The sequence below is a fragment of the Ornithodoros turicata genome, chromosome 2 (assembly GCF_037126465.1).
Source record: "Ornithodoros turicata isolate Travis chromosome 2, ASM3712646v1, whole genome shotgun sequence".
NCBI lineage: Eukaryota > Metazoa > Arthropoda > Arachnida > Ixodida > Argasidae > Ornithodoros > Ornithodoros turicata.
The window spans coordinates 42091172-42110725 of NC_088202.1; the positions used below are offsets into that span (position 1 = coordinate 42091172).

At 47.5% G+C, this 19554-nt stretch overlaps 1 protein-coding gene across 3 annotated transcripts in view; it reads right to left on the bottom strand.

Moving 5' to 3' along the window:
• Positions 1–2973: 2973 nt before the first annotated feature.
• Positions 2974–19554, bottom strand: part of LOC135385326 (serine proteinase stubble-like) — a 43385-nt gene continuing 26804 nt past the window's right edge. Inside the window, exons 1-8 of one of the 3 annotated variants that reach the window (XM_064614582.1) lie at positions 17117–17802; positions 13999–14276; positions 11003–11173; positions 10396–10472; positions 10082–10182; positions 6449–6717; positions 5164–5321; positions 2974–3729 (exon numbers count right to left, since the gene is read on the bottom strand). In XM_064614582.1, the coding sequence (XP_064470652.1) occupies positions 3574–3729; positions 5164–5321; positions 6449–6717; positions 10082–10182; positions 10396–10472; positions 11003–11173; positions 13999–14275 (1209 nt within the window). In that variant the 5' untranslated portion in view covers position 14276; positions 17117–17802 and the 3' untranslated portion in view covers positions 2974–3573. Of the gene's footprint in view, positions 3730–5163; positions 5322–6448; positions 6718–10081; positions 10183–10395; positions 10473–11002; positions 11174–13998; positions 14277–17116; positions 17803–19554 lie in introns of those variants that run through there. The other 2 variants (XM_064614583.1, XM_064614581.1) reach the window with 2 other exon arrangements.

Sequence of the window (19554 nt, forward strand, 5' to 3'; positions counted from 1 at the left end):
CGCCAACAGTGCCTTATAGGTGCCTCTAATCCGCCAACCACCACCAACTTATAGCTCCATCTGGCCGCTCTAAACGATCGTCATCGCGTTCACATAGTGTTGGAGTTCTAGTCGGAGTGGACGGCTTGTTCTAATTACCTATCGCTGAGTAGACAGCAGTCTCATGGGACGCTCTGCTCTGCATTTATGCCGAGAGGGTGACCGCTACTAAAGATTCTAGCTCATTGTATGCTGTGGCTTGGCAGGCAATGCTTCGACTCTCATTTTCCCATTTTCTCCAGTTTTTCGGAAAGAACCCCGAAAGAAACCGTCTCGAGCGATTTTTTCGAGCGATTCAAAATTGCCGGAAATTTTGCATCTCTACCCTACCGTAGCGAGGGACAGCTGGAGCCCCTGCAGCATCTATATCCGCACTGGACCAGCCCCATTGGCATAGTTGTTAGGACGATTGCTCGCCACGCCGAGACTGCGATGTGACATGGGTTCGAATCCTGGCTATGGATGTGCTGACTGAGGCTTTCCCTGGGTTTTCCGGCAGACTTTCCAGACGAATGTTGGCGCCCTCTGAGGTCGGCCCAGGACGCATACTGACACACCTGTCCCCCACTCCTTCCTGCTGTCCCGTCCACGACTGTACGCCACTCATAGTCGCTTTGCGACGCTAAGACGAAGTTTAAAAAATACCGCACTGGGGCGCTGCAAGAAGTACCAGTGGCAGATAAAAAAAATACCGGTACGGCAGACGTCGAAATATTTGTCGTCGTGCATTGAATGCTGAAATGCCTGGATTTGTTGTGATCTGAACGTTTCAAAATAAATAAATAAAAAATAAAAATAAAGTGCACAGAGAATCGCGTATAAAATGTACACATGTTTACTTGGTTATATTAAATATCCTAATCAAAATCGAGAGATTCCATATCTTCATCGAAATTAGGGAAACTGAGAAACTGCTCACTCTTACGCACTGTCAGTAACTTATTGTCAGAAGTATAGACGTCGCTTTGACATTGAAAGCATACTTACCAAGGGTGACGCAGCAACAGTTATGCTTGAAAATTGTAAAGAAGCAGTGAAAAGTCGACAATGCAGCTGTGCTAATGCTACTTGCTGTCAGAACCGTAAACATGTTGGCGCCGGTGTTTGTGGTTTCAGTGGGTGCCAAGCCACATTGGCTTGCCGGGAAACACACGTGCCGACACAGCAGCGAAGCGCGCTCATGGCGCAGTTGAGTGCAACACTGTCATCCCGTTATCACCATCCGTCTGCCGCATACACATCCGCCGGCGCCTTTCCTTCGACACCCACCTTTTCATGGAAAACACTGTCGCAGTCAACACCTTCCTCCACCGCATTGACCCGAAGATGGCCTTCAGTGTGTCGCTACGGCTGTCTCGAAAGGAAGAGTCAGCTCTGCATCGTCTGAATGTCGCCCGTACTCCATCGTTCCTGTTCAAGATCAAGCAGCGTCCCTCTTCGGCGTGCCCCTCCTGCTCCACCGACGCCGACACCCATCATTTACTCATGACCTGCCCAGGATATGCCGCTCCTCGGACCGCACTCACGCACCGCCTATCTGCCCTGGGGCACAGAGACCTCTCTTTGGCCACCCTAGTGGGCCCCGTAGGGCAGAAGCAATGGGCTGTTACCAGAGCGCTCATATGCTTCCTGGGTGACACTGGGCTCCTGGACTGGCTCTGAGCGGTCGTGCACTCATGCCCCCCCCCCCCCCCCTGCTGCCCATGTGCCGCTTGCGTCTTTCACCCTTTCTGTTTCTGTTTTTTTTTCCTTTTCTTTCTTTTCTTTTTACAAGGAATAGCAAGTCGGCTTCTGCCTGGCTGACCTTTCCTTTTTACCTGCCTCTTTTTTTTTCGCAATAAACATACCCCCCGCCCCCCCTCTTCATAATATGTGCGCGGCCAGATGAGCCAACAGGCAGTTTCAATGTGATTTTGAGTTGTTTATTTTAATAGAGGATTTTAGCAAGACTTCGATAGCGTGGCTTGCGTAGAACCATATCAACCGGAACCAATCAGTGGATAAAATTCTGAGTCACGCACGGCTGCCGTTGGTTATGATAGGCACGATGACCTTACCAACGGTTTGCTAAAACTGCCTGATGCAACTGTCAAACGTTGAACGCTATCTCCAACGTGTGACTGTGCTCCCAATGACTTGTCTTTTTCAGTTTTTGGTTCATCGCAAATGGAACTTCGTTTCGTACTTTATCGCAGAAACACCCGCATGTTCGGGGTCGTAGTTACGTTTCACTTGTTCAAGATACTCTAGAATTTCGCGCTTCAGTCTGTTGATTAGCCCTCATATCGTGTATTCGCACACGAGCGACATTCCCACGGAACATTCTAGTGGAAGAAAAAGCAGAAAACTGCTGTCTTATGCTGAGCTTTCGCACGGTGTTGGAATGCCGGGAATTGCGTAATGTGCACATAGCAGACGACACCATCGTCTGCTACGGTAATACCTTGTGGCTGAGCCAACACCACCCAGACACAGAAGGCCTCCTTAATGGCTCCTGTCACTCCTTCCCAGGTGGATATATGAAGTCCGCGGATCGCAGCAGCCAGCCAAGGTGTCAGCCAATCGCCGCAAACGGTTTTAAAACCCAGGCTTTCTGTGGCTACCAGTGGCTGCCCATGCGACTGATGGCGGCTCGTTCGCATAGCTACGGCCGCAGAAAGCAAAATCGTGATTGGCGGACACTTAATTGTTAGGTCACGTCGCTCAAGCGATCAGGCTCTCTCTAGGTGGTGTTAGCTGAGCCGCAGGGTATTACTCCATGACCAGAAGATCACGAAAAGTGACGCTGAGCGCTCGCGGTGGCAGCAGAAAGCTATGACACTTTGCTCACCTTTCGTTGGGATATTCTAGGGAATGTCGCTCGTGCGAACACCAGGAAAGAGCTGTAAATTGTGACCGTATCAATATACTTTGAAATGCAACAATACTCAACAACAAAAGGCACGTTCCTATCATCGACGACTCTTGCGTCATCATACACGTTTATTCAGCTGTCCTCTCCTGAACGAAACACGAAGCACAAGCGAAGCCTCAAGACGGTGAAACTCACGTCAGCACATTATTCACCAGCACACATCGTCCCTTATGGCGACAAATATTTTTCACGAGGTTGTACATGGAAATGGATGGCGGACTTTAAGGTGCTCACCATTTATGACGACTTTACGGGTCACGTGGCAAGACCCCACCAATTATGTTGAGAGATGAAACCGAAGAAACCTGCCGAAAACTAAGCCACATGCGGTGATCCACAAAAAGGAGGACGCTGTCCTTGCAGCTGGCCAAATTTACACAGTAGAGTTTTCGTGGAACACGAAGATATTCCACAGCTGTACATTTCTTCCCAAGAGGGCACCCTGAAGACTAAACATGGAGGTCCCGCTTTCCATCTTCTTTGAGAAGTTGGACGATACGGAGGAAGAGGATTGTAGGAAGAAAATCCACCGTTGCTCACTTCAGCAGCGCATCGCCACGCAGTGCGGTGATCGAAGGGAGTAAAAGCGGCTTCTCATAGATGGCATCTTCGAAAGGTCCTTACTTGACGTAGATGTTCACCCAGTCCACGTATTCCGACACCCTCGTGTACACACCCGGAAGTGAAGGGAGGGCGCACTGGACGCCCCAAGACACAAGACCAATAAGAACGAAGCGTTCGTTCTTCTTGAATGTTAGAGGACCGCCTGAGTCGCCCTGAAACGAGATACAAGTGTGTAAGTTCTCAAGTCGAGTCTCAAGTCAAGAGATGCAGTGGATGTAACGCTGGAGCTTTCTATCTCACGTGCGAATACGTGTCCACGCGTTCTTTCAGTGCAGAAAACAGTTTGAGGAAACATTTAGTGAGCTTGTCTGCGTAAGAAATTTGCGGGTGACTGTTTCTCAGCACGATTCCGGACAAAAATCGTTTCGAAGCTATTTTGTCGCTACGGTCGAGCACCGATGAGATACTTTTTACTTGTCGCCTGACTAGTGGGCTGCTAGTGGATTCGGGATCCCCCCCCCCCCTTTCCCGTTTTCTGCTGCTTTGATAAAGAAATTATCTTTCGTTTATTTTCCTGAATTTCATTTTTCTATGTAAAAAAATAACATGTAATAATATATTGTTTGGGAAAGTAAATTAAAGGGAGACTCCGGGACAATTATAATGACTGTGTAAATAAGTTCGGTACATTCTTCCGAAATGAGAAATGAAGTTGGTTTGGAAGTCGGGGTCTCGTTAGTTGCAAAGAGAGCTGGGAATTAAGCTCAAAACGAACCCGAAATTTCTGATGGTTCCCTCCACTACCTCCTGTATCCTGCGTGACGTCACTGGTAGTCTCGTGTGGGCCACCGCCTGTTTTTCGGGCACGCGCTGTGCAACTTGGTTGATCAGTCATCTGCTTCCTCGATTCCGTTCTAAAATATTCGCCAGCGGTAAAAGTAAAGCCTACAGAGAGCTGTATACGAGGAATACCGGTGAGGCGAAGCCCAGTGTCGCTGGACCACTTTTTCGTGGAGGAGCGCTTAATCACTCAAATGAAAATATTCCTTTTCTAATCATCTGTGCCACCTGGGGATGATAAATTGTATTCACTGAAATATCGTACGGTACGGATTGATGTCACACTGTTACCTCAACACGTTTTTGGTGCGGAGTCTCCCTTTAAGCGTCTATCAACACTAGGTACAATTCACTACGGACACTAGTAATAGCTTAATACACTATACTATATTCCAGTTCAACTGCGCGTCCCTGATTTGGAGAAGCACGTGAGGCTTTTCTAATGATCCAGCCCTCGCTGCTTCCTTTGACGTCAATACATGAAGTCATTAAACAGGCGTGCTCGGCAGTGACTGCGGCTGCAACTTTTACACGATAACAGGTTTTCAGTTGCTATCGTTGTAAAAGGCTGACTAGTGCGGCTGTACCAACCGAACCATGCTCCAGACACTGTGCGAAAGAAAAACCACAAATAGCAGTAGTGCCCTTCTATTGTCTACGACAGTACGCGCCGCTGCTGTCACGTGGCTCTCAATTAGGAATGGGGGCAATTGCTTGTTCGTTAGGCTGTGATGCCGTCGTGATCGCAACGTCATGTCTTCTGAGACAAGTGGAGGATTGATGCAGGATGAGCGACCAGTGAATACCTGACAAGAGTCTCTTCCCCCTTCCTTGTATCCGGCACACATCATGGTGTCGTAGATTTGTTCTCTGCGGCCTTTATCTTTAAACCACTGCCTACACTTCTCATTAGGCAATACTTCTACGTCTACTTTCTGGAGGATGTTGGGTATGTACGATTGACCTGGAATAAATAAAGAAGAGATGCATATGTCGTTAGGGTCACATGTTTCCGACGAAACCAGCTCGTACCTCCCTTTCTCATACATTGCAAACGACATGGCTAGTAGGACATCCGACAGACCCGTTTTATTACATCATTTTCACGGACGAGGGTGGACGGTTATGCACAAAATGGAGCTAGCCACTGGCTTCTTGCCTGGAGACAGTGTTGTAGTTCTTGCTCTGTCATTGAGAGCAGCTGCTGCTCTTCACAAGTCATGTTATCGCCGTCCGCATTACTTTTTACATACAAGTTTTAGCAGAATTTTCAAATACGAGACTTGTAAATAGGGAGTGACTTTTTCGGGTTAAATGCTTTTCTCAGATTCGGGGTGTAAAAATCGGGCGCTATTTTGAAATCTGCAATTCGGGGAGAAATCGGGCGATAATTGTGCCTTCGGGTGTTTTTGTTTCTCCTCTTGTCTATTAAGTCCTTTCCTAATCTTTTTTTTTTTTTTGCGGGATTGTGATCTTCCAGCAGTAATCCCCGAAGGCATAGACAGTATTGACACACATGCGTGTATTGCTGGGAACGTGAGTGACCCATTCTTACATGTGTTATACGTGGCGACCTTTGTTCGTCTTCAGTGGAAACCGTGGAAACGTCACTTGAGGATTTCATGGTGACTGGAATTCGGGGAGAACTCGGGTTTAACCCGAAAAAGTCACTCCCTACTTGTAAACCTCGAGCGAAACGCGTTGGTCCGTTTCACAAACATCGGATAGCACGGTTCCCCAAAGAATAGTGAGTTTTAGTGCATAGTATGCTCTCGCCTTTGTGCACGTAAAGGGTAGCGTGGCCGTTCTGCGCACTGCGCGAAGCACTCTTTATGGCTTGCGCGTGCGCAGAACCACCAACGCTATACCTTACGTACGCAGAGGAGATAGCGTACGGTACACTAAAACTATTGTTGAGGGTCTGTTTCGATCGCTCGCCCGATGAGCCGTAGCATAAATATGGCGGCGCTGACATTTCAGCAGAAGCAGAACTTAGAAGCGACATCAAGCGACCGACCTAGGGAAAACACACTTCGCGTCTGTGGTAACGCGCGACACGAGCAACAGCTTGGAAATTCTGTCAATACGTACCGTATTTGAGTCTGCCCCACCCGGACACAGTGGCTTTGTCTCCAGTGAAATTCTCTCCTTTCTCAGGTAAGCATATTGGAATGATATGTTCCCTGAATATAACCGGGTGCGATAATTCCAGCAATGCGATATCGTTCTTGAAGTTCCTCCTGTCGAAGCCTTCGTTGACCACTTTTCGCTTGACAGTGTATTCTTCATGAGGATACCTCTCCGATGTGTCACGTATGCTGTGCTCTCCCAGCCGAATGCGAAGGTTGGATGCGGGCGTCCTGCGCAGGGTTTCGTGAAGGTTCTTGAGTTAGAGTGAAATAGCACAATGTGCAGGTGTTCCAAGTGAGTGAGTGAGGTAGATCCGAAACAAAACACAAAAATCGAGACGTAAGGCCGCACCAGGGCAGTCAGCTTGTTTACTTTCTCGAAGTATTACAGAGTTTTACTATACTGGCGTACGCAGATTTACTCAAAAGTGTTGCTTGCGCACGAAGACAGCGGTTCCCGCGTTTTAAACATTTCGTGTCCCTAACAGCGTAATGTCTGTTTTACTGTAATCTGTTTGATCTTCATTCATTTATCATGCCTTGTGTTCGGATTACCCCAATCTACGCAGCTTTGAGGGTCGATCTCTCCCAGACAGTTCTTAGGTGCCTCTGCATTCCTCGGCCTGCTGGTACGCATAAAACTTGTGCATCTACCCTGAGCACAAGGTCCAAGTCAATGATGACTACCGATAATCTTCTATATGTTTCTCGTTGGATTCAATCATTTCATCAGCCCATTTTCCCCCTTCTGCTCAGTCTCGAAAATCACGTTATGTTGTCAAGCCAACGTCGTTGTCCGCCATTTTGTATTCATGTAAACAGCTAGTGACGTCATGAGCCCTTCAAGATCACGACACCATATGCCCAATAACAGTCCTTGCAGGGTTGTCAAACGTTCGCATGCAACATGGCGTTGACCATCAGGGGTCCTAGCTTTCCGCGGAAAAAAAATTACATAATATTGGTCCCACGCTGGCATAGTAATTCACCCCTGTCGCAACTCTCCACGCGAACGGTGATTGATTGGAAAAGAAAACACATTGAAACGTTAAACAGATGTTTCGTACAATATCTGGCTAAAATCTAATCAGATAATGTATTTTCAGGCTCCATGTACCCGGTTACTTGCGCCCCGTCGTGACACACATCGCTACGAAGTGTAGAAATGCTGCGTTCTCTACAGTGCCACATAATTAAAGCAGAGCTATAGCAATTCGGCTACATTTTTCTCTTTCAAGCTCTCGCATTGGAAGCGGAACAAAATTCCCATTTTCCTGAATCTCTCTTTGTCAGCCGACTCGAAAACATCGGAACTTGAAGCATGCGTATCGCGATTTCAGAGAGCAAGCATCATCACAATATATATGTTGTTGTTGTTGGACGAGGACAGGACCTCCCGAAAAAGTACGGGTTGTTTGGCTTCTGTAGATGCGTCTTGCGCACATTCGGATACGCTGTTATATCTTGTGACACTATAGGATTAGACGCTACGATCCGCCGGAAACTGTGGCGGTGAAAGGCATAAAGCAGCACTATTTTCGAGCACAAGGAGACCCAAAAGTCACGTCAGGCATCACACACAAACACACAAAAACTGAATTTCCGTTTTGAAATCTAATGCGTGCAATTTCCCAGCAGTCTGCCTGCCAGTGTGGCGGCATGTTGCTCGAGGGGGGGATCGGTCGTACGTCTTGGGCAGACTTCACGGGGAAACTATGCCGACATTTGTCTTAAAGTCGTCTGTGGAAAACCCATGGAAAACACCGAGACAGCACAGCCGGCTCCCGGATTCGAACTCTGGTTACCTCCCAGTCTCGGCGTGGAACGCTCTGCAGTATGGAATAACGAAAAGTTGAACATCGAGCCCCAGGTTGGCCACGTAAAACTTGTTGACAGTGGATCTCTGTGTGTCGTCCGTCTTGGATCCAGATATTTTAAAACCCAAGCACAACTGTCCCTTTAATATTAGACCTTTGGGAAAGTAATGTCGTTTGTGAGGAACAAACATTGTCGCGCCACTTTTCCATTTTTGTGTCAGTACACCTAATCCTGGACGTAGTCTCCATTGTGAACCATTGCTCGCTACCATCTCTCAGGCAATCTTTCGACGCAATCTCTGTAGAACTTCTCGTACTCAGAAAGAAACTACTCATTGAGAGCATTGGAGGTATCCCCGCGAGAAGCGAAACACTTGTCCTTCAAATAATTTTGAGTGGGCCGCAACAATTAGTGGTCCGAAGGGGCAAGATCTGGAGAGTACCGTAGAGTGACTAAGAACGTCCCAATCCAGGCTGATTATTATTTTTTTTTTTCTGGGTGACCATTTCGGGGTGTAGCCGAGCGTTGTCATTGTGGAAGACAATGCCCTTTCTGTGTGCCAGTGTTGTCCGCCATTCTTTCATCGCATCGCTTAACCGCTGAAGTTTGCAGCGGTATCATTCAGAAGTGATCGTCTCGTGGTTCTCCATAGTTCATAGCGCACCGGAACTTCATTGTCCCATCAACCTGTCAACATTACATTCCTCTAATGAAGCTCTGGTTTTCAGAGAGATGGAACGGATAATCCAGGCACGCATTACGCGCTTTTGAGTTGTCGTAGAGAAGCCACTTTTCGTCCCATGACATGAATCAAGGCGGTTCTAAAATGGGGCGATGTCGTTACGCACTAGGAGAGATGAGCGTATCCGTTCCGTCAATTTCTTTTTCTGTTAGTTGATGACATGCAGTACTTCAAAGCAAATTCTATGCGCTGAATCCGCTCGACAACGGCTGAATGGCGCACACCATGCTGTACTTCAATCGCAACCGAAATTAGTTGGGGATCCTCTTCTATTCCAGCATTCTTTTCAAAAGCTCGTGGTGTTGGTGGTGGAACTGTTCCCCGTAGCCGGCCACGCTTATGCGGGCAACGTCACGACTATCGCAGGGGGAACTGGGCCGACATTTGTCTTAAAGCGTCTGACCCTGAGTAAAACCCAGGGAAAGCATGCACCCAGGCACTCCAGTCCGCGGCTGGACTCGAACCCGGCTCACCTCCCTGTCCCGTCATAGAATGCCATCGCCGTAACCACTGGGCCACGGGACCTGGTTCAAAAGCTTTTCAAGAGCTCGTCGTCCACTCCGCCACTTCAAAGACTGACAGGTTCACGCACGCAGCGGTTACGTTATAATGGCCCGGTTTCACCAACGCCGATTAACTTGAAACCAAGTGAAGCGTCTCTTAAACTTGAAAGAGCCGTCAGTTCTTTCTCAATAACGTTAGTTAGTGACGTAATGTGGTTGGTGAAACTGGCCCTATATCGTCTTTGAAATTCGAAAAGGAGACGATGACGTTCCTTTTCCACAACCACTTCTTTTTCGCACAGAAACGAAACTTGAGGAACCAAAGGACAAATTCAAAGTGACTTCGTATCTTATTTCATACCATGCATGCACATTCATATATGTAGTTACTCGTTCGTATCCCGTCGCAAGTTCGCACGAGAAGGTAATAAACATCGTCAGCTCAAGAACGACAGAACTTCCTACAGATCCTATAACTCGTGGAACTGCTGCAGCCGTATGTAAGTTAACGGGGCACTGAGTATGTTCTCACCTGTCCACACAGTGCGCAGCTGTGATTACCCATCTTTCGTGCACCAGTGCACCGCCGCATGATATTTTCTGTGACAGGAAACTTCGCTTTACTACGGCTGCCTGTGAACAATAAAAGCGAGATAGTTCACTAATATAGATTGAGTCACCATTACGTGCAATTCTACTCAATATTGCTGTTCAGTTCACTTTTACGCAGTTCACAGTTATAGTTCACTACGCGCGTTACTGGCACGTTTATCTTTTGTTAACATGCATTCACAAAAGTTGTTGAGCACTGCCAAAAACGTATAACTGGTTGGTGGCATAGCTTACCTGCCATGGTTGCTGGCCAAACTTGGCATTTTCACCACCAACGACTTTCGAGTTTCGCATGTATGTTTTCCCGCATACTGAAAACAGGATATGGTCCATTAGTCAACACAAAATTCGTTGATTATTTACATTTCGATTAGGGACTGAGGTATGAATGCGTGCGACGTGTCTATACTATTACTGTTTATTCGCATGAGCGATATTCCCTAGAATACTCTTGCGGAAGATGCGAGAAACGTCATAGCTTTCTAATGCCACCGTAAGCGCTACCTCTCAATGTGATGCCTTTTCGTGCCCCGCTAATAACCGTGGGGAAGATCGTACAGCACAGCCACAACATACTCCTTAGCAGACGACAGGTGTCATCTGCTAAGTGTGCGGTATATACGCCGCTTCCGATATTCCAGCACCGTGCGAATTCTCAACATAAAACGCGGCGGACCTTCTGCCCCGTGGGCACTTTGTTTCCTCCCCTAGAATATTCCGTGGGGATGTCGTTCGTGTGAATACACGGCTATACTGTTATGATCCAAAATCACCAGCATGATGACGATCAAGAAACGGCTAGGTAAAAAGCGCGTCCCGAGATACACATATAGGTACTTACAGGCATCCTCAACCATGCCAGCTTTTGATGGTTCTGCGTCCCGTGGAATGCAGCAACTCCAGACAACGCCACCGTTGCAGAGGTCGACGGGTCGCTTGCCTTGTATCCAACAAGTGAGACCGAAGCCGCAAGAGTAGGCACCGCCTCGGTAGAAGCATTTCTGTGGAAACGCTGTAACGCATCATAGTAGTCATCTTGCTAGTTGGCACTGGTATAATAACACGTAAGTACATAACAATGACAAGCGGACCGCAGTCATTCACAGAAAAGTCGACAGGACAACTGTAGCGGCAGCGATTATATGCTGACATTTCGATACTCAGTCACCAGTAATCACGTTGTGCGTACCTGCCCGTCGTCAGTCTTTCCTTTTTTTTAAAGAACCTTGTTGCCACCTTCCCTACCTTAGAAACAATTTTTTTTTTAATCACGAGAGTTTGTAATTCCAGTAACTGGTGCAGGACAGTCATTTCGGCGTTGCGCCAGTCACATAGAAAATTGTCACAAATGCAACAAACAACTTTCTTTAAAGATGACGAATGAGGAGTCATCGCCAGGGGCGATACTCTACCCCATTGCTGGTGATGATGTGGGGAACAAGAATGCAACAAGAGTTCGTATCTCAAAAGGTATGTTGCTTTAGAGCTCACTGAGCGAAACGATAGGAACTAAGAGCTAGGTTGCTCCTTGCTAAGTTATCGCGTGTCGTCCGGTTTTTGATTTCTTAGTTTCATCCTGAAGGCGGAACGCAGCTACGCACCGATCTATCTATTGGGTATCCGTAAGCGTACCACGTTTCTGTTAGCGCAATGAGACACCGTGCCATACACTTCTCGCGTGACCTTTTGTTTGGTCGTGTTAAGGTCGTGTATCTAACGGACCTCCCGTTGATAGAGGAGGCTGCCGTAATCGGTTTGTACAAGTTCTTCGACATGGCGGTATCGAAACCAGCAGGGTGCGGGTAATGAAGCTTTTCATACGCAACGCTCGAGCCTTACTCGTATTTCTAGTGTTGGCAGCAAATCTTGCTGGCGGGGTGACGGAAGTGACCGGGGAAATGATTTCCCTCATGGCCGACGAGAAAAATAAACTGTTGCCGAATCAGTGGTGGTTTTCCTCAGTAGCAGTTGTAGTGCATAGTCGCAGCCCAAAATCAGAATTTCACAACACGAGCCTTGCGAGAATAGGACTGTTTTCAGCTTCCAACCTCTGTCGAAAGTAATTGAGAATGAAACATCTCGAATAACTTTAATGTGGCATAAGCCCCTGGCGATGAAACTCCCCAGTCATCATCTTGTAATAAAGTTGTTATGTCCGTGGCAGACAACCAAATTTTCTTTACTGTCTTTGTATAGTTTCTTCCTTTTATTCACGCAACACACAACACTGAAAAGTTGCGTCATATATATCACAATGAATGAATGGTGATGGCTGGATACCAGTGATGCTACGGGTGCATGTCATAGGGTGTCATTGGTTTCAAAAGTATTTCTTGACTAGATATAAGATTTGCAATGTGCCTCTACCTCCCGCAAGTTTCGCCGATCGATGCTACTACTGCTCCCAAGGGTGCTTCATAAGAAAGGTTGTTATGTGGAATCCCACCTTTTTTTCACCCCAGATAAGGGTGGGCCGCTGCTTCCACACAACGTCCTCGAAAGCTTTGGCTACCAGTGAAACACTGCCACGAATGCCGCTGGATCCTGTTATCCACACTTCATCCTCAAAAGCCTCGATTTCTGAATGTATGAGGAGACCGGGTCATGGTCCCGGTAAAATAAGGGTGAGGCGTTGCTCTCGATGGGTAATAATAGTAACAGTCAATAGACGAAAGTCTCGTTCAGTTGTACGAGACTGCAGGAAGCTGCTTTAGGCAGTTGAGAATTTAACGTAGCCAAAGCTTTCAAGGATGCAATGTGAACCCACCACTTCAGTAAAAATCAGACTAATGGAAACTTCTCTGTACCTCGTTGTATATTCAGCAACGAATAACGCAAGCAGAAAAGAAAGTTCATGAATGAGCATAAACAGTTATTCGCTTGGCCGCAGAATAGTTAAGACGATATGGTTTTAGTGTCAAGACGCGCGCAAGCAAGGTACTGTACGCATGGGCTATAGCGACTGTAATACGTCCAGCACGCGAACATCATTGCACTCGATCCTTTGTTTGTGCTTATGTGTGACGCGCGCGAGTGATAGCCGCATATTCCGAAATCGCAGAGCGGGGCGAGATATAATGAAGCTCGGATGTGGTCTTCGACGTGACTTCCTCCTGATATGCGCTGCGGAATTTGGATATAGAGTTCTCATGATACCAACAATCATACCTGTCTCATACCTGTCTCATTAAATTTTCCTATAACAATCATTCGGTTCGTCCATTCAAAGAAACTCATTGCGAACTGCCACATCCCATTTATGTACCAGAACAGGATGCACTACTAAAATCCTAGTACAACCAATTTTCGTCATTCGAATTTCACCACCCAATGTCAAATTCGTGCTGCGCGTCAGCCGGTGAATACTCGAATACAGGTGAACGGCAGTTACTGACGTAGCGGTGACATGTACCATGCGTGGGGGGCGGGGGGATGATGTATCCTTTCTTACGACTCCTGGAATACTGGAATGCATGTGGAGTACCCGTTCGCCGTCACGCCTACCACAACGACCGACAATAAGTTTCCAGTCGCATAATTTTTACTGAGACGTTATTGTCATTAATCAACTGGAGAATTCTGGAGGTGTACAACGTCCCGTTCTCGAGTGCTTGAAAGCTATTAATGGGGAACAGTGGTTAAGAGTCTCACATTTCCTCAAAATGCTTCGAGTGTCTCTAGCGACACATACCTATGTTCCGAGCCTTTTACCTTGGCCGAGACACATTCACCTACATGGCGGAGAGCAAAAACGGAAGGCAACGCGAGGGCCGTGCACCTCTAGAATTTCTCCATGGTTGATGCTTCATGCGAGGGTTAGGATCGAGCGGCACTCACAGAGCAGATAGCGCGCCACGTTGATGATATTGGTTAGAGTTTGCACATCGAATTGCTTGTTGGGGGTTTCTTGGCGCCGCGACCAGACGTCGTTGATGGAAGAGCCATGATGCCAAGGAGGGGGACCCCAGCCGCTTTTACCTTGACTCAGCATGCTGCTCTCGCTGCTGCCACTGCTGCCACCGAAGAGGCCTGCCTCTGTTCTGCTTAACGTGACGAAGAGTGTCATAAGGAAACATGCTGCTCCCGTCGCAGAGACAGTGGTCCACGAGGGCATTCTGCAAACAGACAAAAATGAGAGATATCAATGGCCGCAGCCTGGCCGTACGCTTGCTCACGTACTTGCACGCGTACGCTTGCTCACTATGAATCAGTCTTTTTTTTTTTTTTTTTTACACATTAACGTCGTCCATAGCACCTTGCTGGTGCTTATTGCTTTCTGAAACAATTTTTCCATTGCATGAATTGACAGCCCACCAAGTACCCATGTGGGCATCGGAAATACAAAATAACTAATTATTGTTGCTTCGTGTTTGTCGATGTGTGCCAAAATATTATGAACAGGAAGACGATTCCAGGCGTTCTTAGAGAAAGGCCGACCAAGAACTGATGTTCTGGTGGTTGATTAGCAGCTGTTCAGACAAGACAGCGGTACGACGTTTCAGCTGAGAAACAGTGACCCCGGACATACTCTCCTGACCCTTTGTAAAATCATCACAAATTCAGAATACATTCGACTATTCCACAAGTATTGTATTTAAAAAAAACGTACAGAAAACAATTTCACGCAGGGCTGGTGATCAAGGTCACTCCTGTGCAACTTCAAGTAACGTCACCATATACCTCTTCACAGTCATTCCCTGCGACCATAGTGACACAAATCGGCACAAAGCGGACAAAAGCTCACATTTCCTTTTACGAGGAGCAATACGCTGTGATGTCGATAAAGGCAATCACTTACGTTCATTAGCATGTCTCCGTTGCTCCGTTGTAATGCTAACCTCTGAAGCTACAAGCGTAACATGTTCAACTTACCCAAAACGAAACTCGTCTCTATTCGTGCTTCGGTGGAATATACCCACGGTCAACCGCTACGCGCAAGCACTATCGACACAGTGACACACGTAGACACGCACACCCACTAACGGTGTATCCCGTTGTCCCGCAATACCCTGCAGTAGCCGCAACTTTCCTGGTAAATGTGGATGGACTGCAGGCGTGCTCCCCGAGAAATACGCCGGCGTGCCATTCTCAGCGGCGGGAATTCCAGTGAGGAAGAAAACATCGAGTGGAATGACCGTTACACTTTCCATTCGTGGACGCTGAGCGCATATTAATCAGCATGGTAAATCACATGCGCGCTTCCATAAAACAATGAGAGCGGTCTCTCACACAAGTGCAACTTGCATAAAAGCATATTCGGGGTTCAATGACATGAAATGGTGGTACTATGCGTATTCATACACACGAATAAAAGTCTCTTTTTCGTTTAATGAATATGCGCCTCTGGGGGAGGGGGATATGTTTTTATTATATATATATATATTACTCATGGAACGATGCGACAGCACCAGAGGACACGTGTTTCGTCGTGTTTGCGGCTCGTCAGCTCTGGGTAGCTGCGCATCGTTCGGAATTGGCAAACCAGGGGTCAAACTGGGTTTGCCAATTCCGAACGATGCGCAGCTACCCAGAGCTGACGAGCCGCAAACACGGCGAAACACGTGTCCTCTGGTGCTGTCGCATCGTTTCATGAGTATCTGTTTCACTGCGTGCAGTCACAGAAGCCATCTTAATATGTAATTTTGAATAACAAACACGTCTAGTGTCATCTACTTGTTTATTTAATGTATATAATTCTATGCCCCTAGTGTGGTCCACGTGGGCCGTGGGCCCACGTGGACCACACTAGGGGCATAGAATTTTGTGTAGCTAGTGCGCCACCTATTTTCCTTTTGATTGTTAAAATATGCCTGCGCAAATAAATTCCTGTCAGCTGAGAGTTTGCAGATGCGTTTGTCTCCTTGTTTTAACCGCCCTTCGTCCCGTCTCAGTGCTGCATTGTAGCGACATGAACTATCACCAACTCCCCCTCTTCCTCCCTTTGATCGCACCACATTTTCAATGGCAGAGTCAAATCCTGGCCACCAAACATGTTGTCGGCTTAACATTTTCATGTTGACCATTCCGGGGTGCCCTTCGTGAAGAAGTTCCAAAACAACGTTCCGGAGCTTCCTAGGAACGACAACTCCCAAACTAAGCAGTCTTTATCGGTGGACAGATCTTCTCTGAAAGTAAGGTTGAAGGTCCGGATCTTCCACCTTGTTGGGCCATCCGTTTTTTATAGTCACAACATATTCGAACCTTTCCCCCAGGCTTCGGCACAACTACTAAAGGAGTGGCCCAGTCACTCGTCCCAACCGGCGTCAATACCCCTTGATCGATCATGCCTCTCAACTCTTTCTACTGCTTCGCGGAAAGCGAAAGGAATGTTACGGTGCTTAGAGAAAACAGGCTGAACACCATCCTTAAACACAAGACTAGCCGTGAACCCACTGATGGTACTCTTATATTTGCTGAACACAGATGGGAACATTTCTTTCATGGACTGCAATGTTTTCCGTTGTGACGAATGATGAAAAACAGCCCATTCCAGCCTCAACTGTTGTAACCAGTTTCTACCAAGTAAGGCTGGAACATCTGCCCTCGAACTCTTGGCAACAATCAAAGGCAACACTTCTTTGCCTAGTTCACTTTATACACAGACATTACTGACTCCCACGACAGGAACCTCAAGGTCGCATGCATTTATCTTGCCCGCGGGCTGCAATTTGCGATACATTCCCTCCGGCATAAGTCTTACAACTGAACCCGTACCTACTTCGAATTCAACATTCTGTCCTACTTTTAACGTTGACTCTAAAGGTGGAATGCCGGTGGCAGTATTACACCACACCACACTGAGTCCTATACCCTGTCGTGGCTTATCCTTTGACTTGCCAGAAAGGCAGCGGCTCTTTATGTGGCCTCTTTTTCCACATTTATTGAATTCAGCTTTCAAAAATGGGCATCTTTGAGGCACATGAGAGAGAGAACCACAACGGAGACAGTTTCGTACCGGTCGGCTGTCTGTTGTTGCCTTCTGTGGAACGTCCTGACGAGAACTGCGAAGGAGATGGAAGTCTTCTGTCGCCGTATCCGTCGGGTGATGAAGCGTCTTGCATAGCCAGTTCTTTGGCTTGAGCCAGTTTATACAAGACTTCGAACTTGCAGCTGCCGTCGAGCTCCAGCAAGGACTGGTGAATGTCGTAAACCCGACACCCGGTGACAAGCGTATCCCGAAGTGACTCATCAAGAAACTGTCCAAAATTGCACGTGTTCCCCAGCTTCTTTAAAACAACAGCGAAGTCCGCCAAGCTTTCTTTGTCCTGCTGGTGCCTTCTGTGGAACTTTGTCCGTTCCGCAATCACAGGTTTCGACGGTGAATAGTGTTTCTTCAGAACTGCCGTCAACTCATCAAATGGGGGGGGGGGGGGGGGTGATGGCAGGATAGGCCAACTCATCAAATGACTTTGCTCGCAGGCAGGTGAGGAACCAATAAGTTCTTTAACGTCTTGTCTTACCCAGGAAGTTCAAAAACGTTGCAGCCTTACTTTCTGGTTTTACCGCGTTAATGCTGACGTAAATATTGAAGCGTTCCAGGAAGTCCTCAAAAGTCTCCTCGTCCGGCTTGAAGTTGTGAAACTTCGGCATATTGCTCGTCGCCAAAATGTTGCATCTGCCCGAGGAAAGACACGACTGCCTTCGTGCGTTGACAAGAACAAAGTAGGTATAGTTTATTCGTGTGCACAATAAATACAAAAGAAGATACGCCCCAAAACAGCAGTTATCACGTCTCTGTGATAACACGTGTAGGATCACAATCTTATCGTCTACACGAAGACATAACACAATAAATTACCAAACGACCGTGACGTCCGTTTCTCTCCCTCTGACGCGTGCTCACGTTATCGTCTGTTCGATCATAGGCTTCTATATACTACATGCCTGCCCAATGATACCGGAATACACAGGCGCCGGTCGTCTACATTAGTGGCGCCAGTTTCCTAGGTCGGTGATAGCTACCTCGATGCGATATCAGCAGTATTGGTCTTGACGCCGTCTTCCTGCACACAGATTGCAGATTACATCCGGTGGCGTCTGACAGGCGGAGAAATGACATGATACCCAAAAGAGACTGTACCAACGCTAACTGGCACGGCGTCTTTCGATAATCACTGGCTTATCGAGCAAGGACACAGCCTGCACAGCATGCGCACATCCAGGACGCCTATCTCCGCAAAGAACTGTAGAGCAACGTATGCACCGAGCCCACGGCAGCGTACACTTACGAGGTAGGCAAAGGTTGTCACTGCTCTGACTGTCCATGTTTCCGACCTAGGAAACGGGCGCCCCCCGTACGGTTGCGTGAACGGCCGCATTTGCCTCATTGGGCAGGCATGTAGTATATAGGAGGCTATGGTTCGATGTAGCTGCACTATCGCTGCACATCCTATCCAGCAAGTGCAGGGGGGGTTATGCATGGTACGTTCTAAAAGCGATAAAACCCCAGTGCAGGGGACACGGACAGACGAAACACAGACGAAGCACTGCTTCAGTGCTGATGTCACTGAAGTCAGTGCTTCGTCTGTGTTTCGTCTGTCCGTGTCCCCTGCACTGGGGTTTTATCGCTTTTAGAATGTACCACCAAACAGCCCGGTTTTTATCGCTTTTTAGGCATGCACTCAGTACGCACATTTACAAGTAGGAAAAAGCACGGGACGTGAGCAGCACTGGAAAAGCGAATACGAAAGTGCTTCACTGCTTGCACTGGTGCAGCGAGTGCAGCCAAATGGAAGAGACTTTAATTTGACAATGGCTGTCTTCTTCCGATGGGCAACACCAATGCAAGTATCCCGTACGCGCGAGCCGTACTCCTTTCGTCCCTCTCCAAGCTCACTCCTTTCGCCTTTCTTCCGTCGACACAGCAGTTATCGCTGGTGATATGGGAGGTAGTTCAACCACATGTGTTTGAACTGCAGTAGTTGTTACTGTACACTGCAACGAGATGTAGCTGTTAGAATGGCAATTCTCCTGGTTGTTGTTGTAGCAGAAAATCTTTGAGTGGCTTGAGTGTGCATGTTACTCTGGTCGCTTCAGCGCCACGTGTCTAGCGTTTCATTGGTCGTTCCGTTCGCTTCCACACTGAACCCACACCGGTACATTACACTGTTACACGCTTAATACACTTACACTACATTTCACACTTATACGAACACCGCCACCGGAATTAGCCAAGTGCTACGTACGGGATTCGACTTAACAGCACAGGGTAAGAAATGTAGCCCAAAGTAAATACTTCTTCTAAACTTTCTCGGACTATACTATTATTGCACGCTGGCAACCCTGCACTCATCCACTCACACATTAATCAATTGCTTTTGGAGACGGTATCCGCCTGCATAGTCGCATTCATGGTACACTATTAAAAAAAAAGAGAGAGAGAAAAACTTTTCC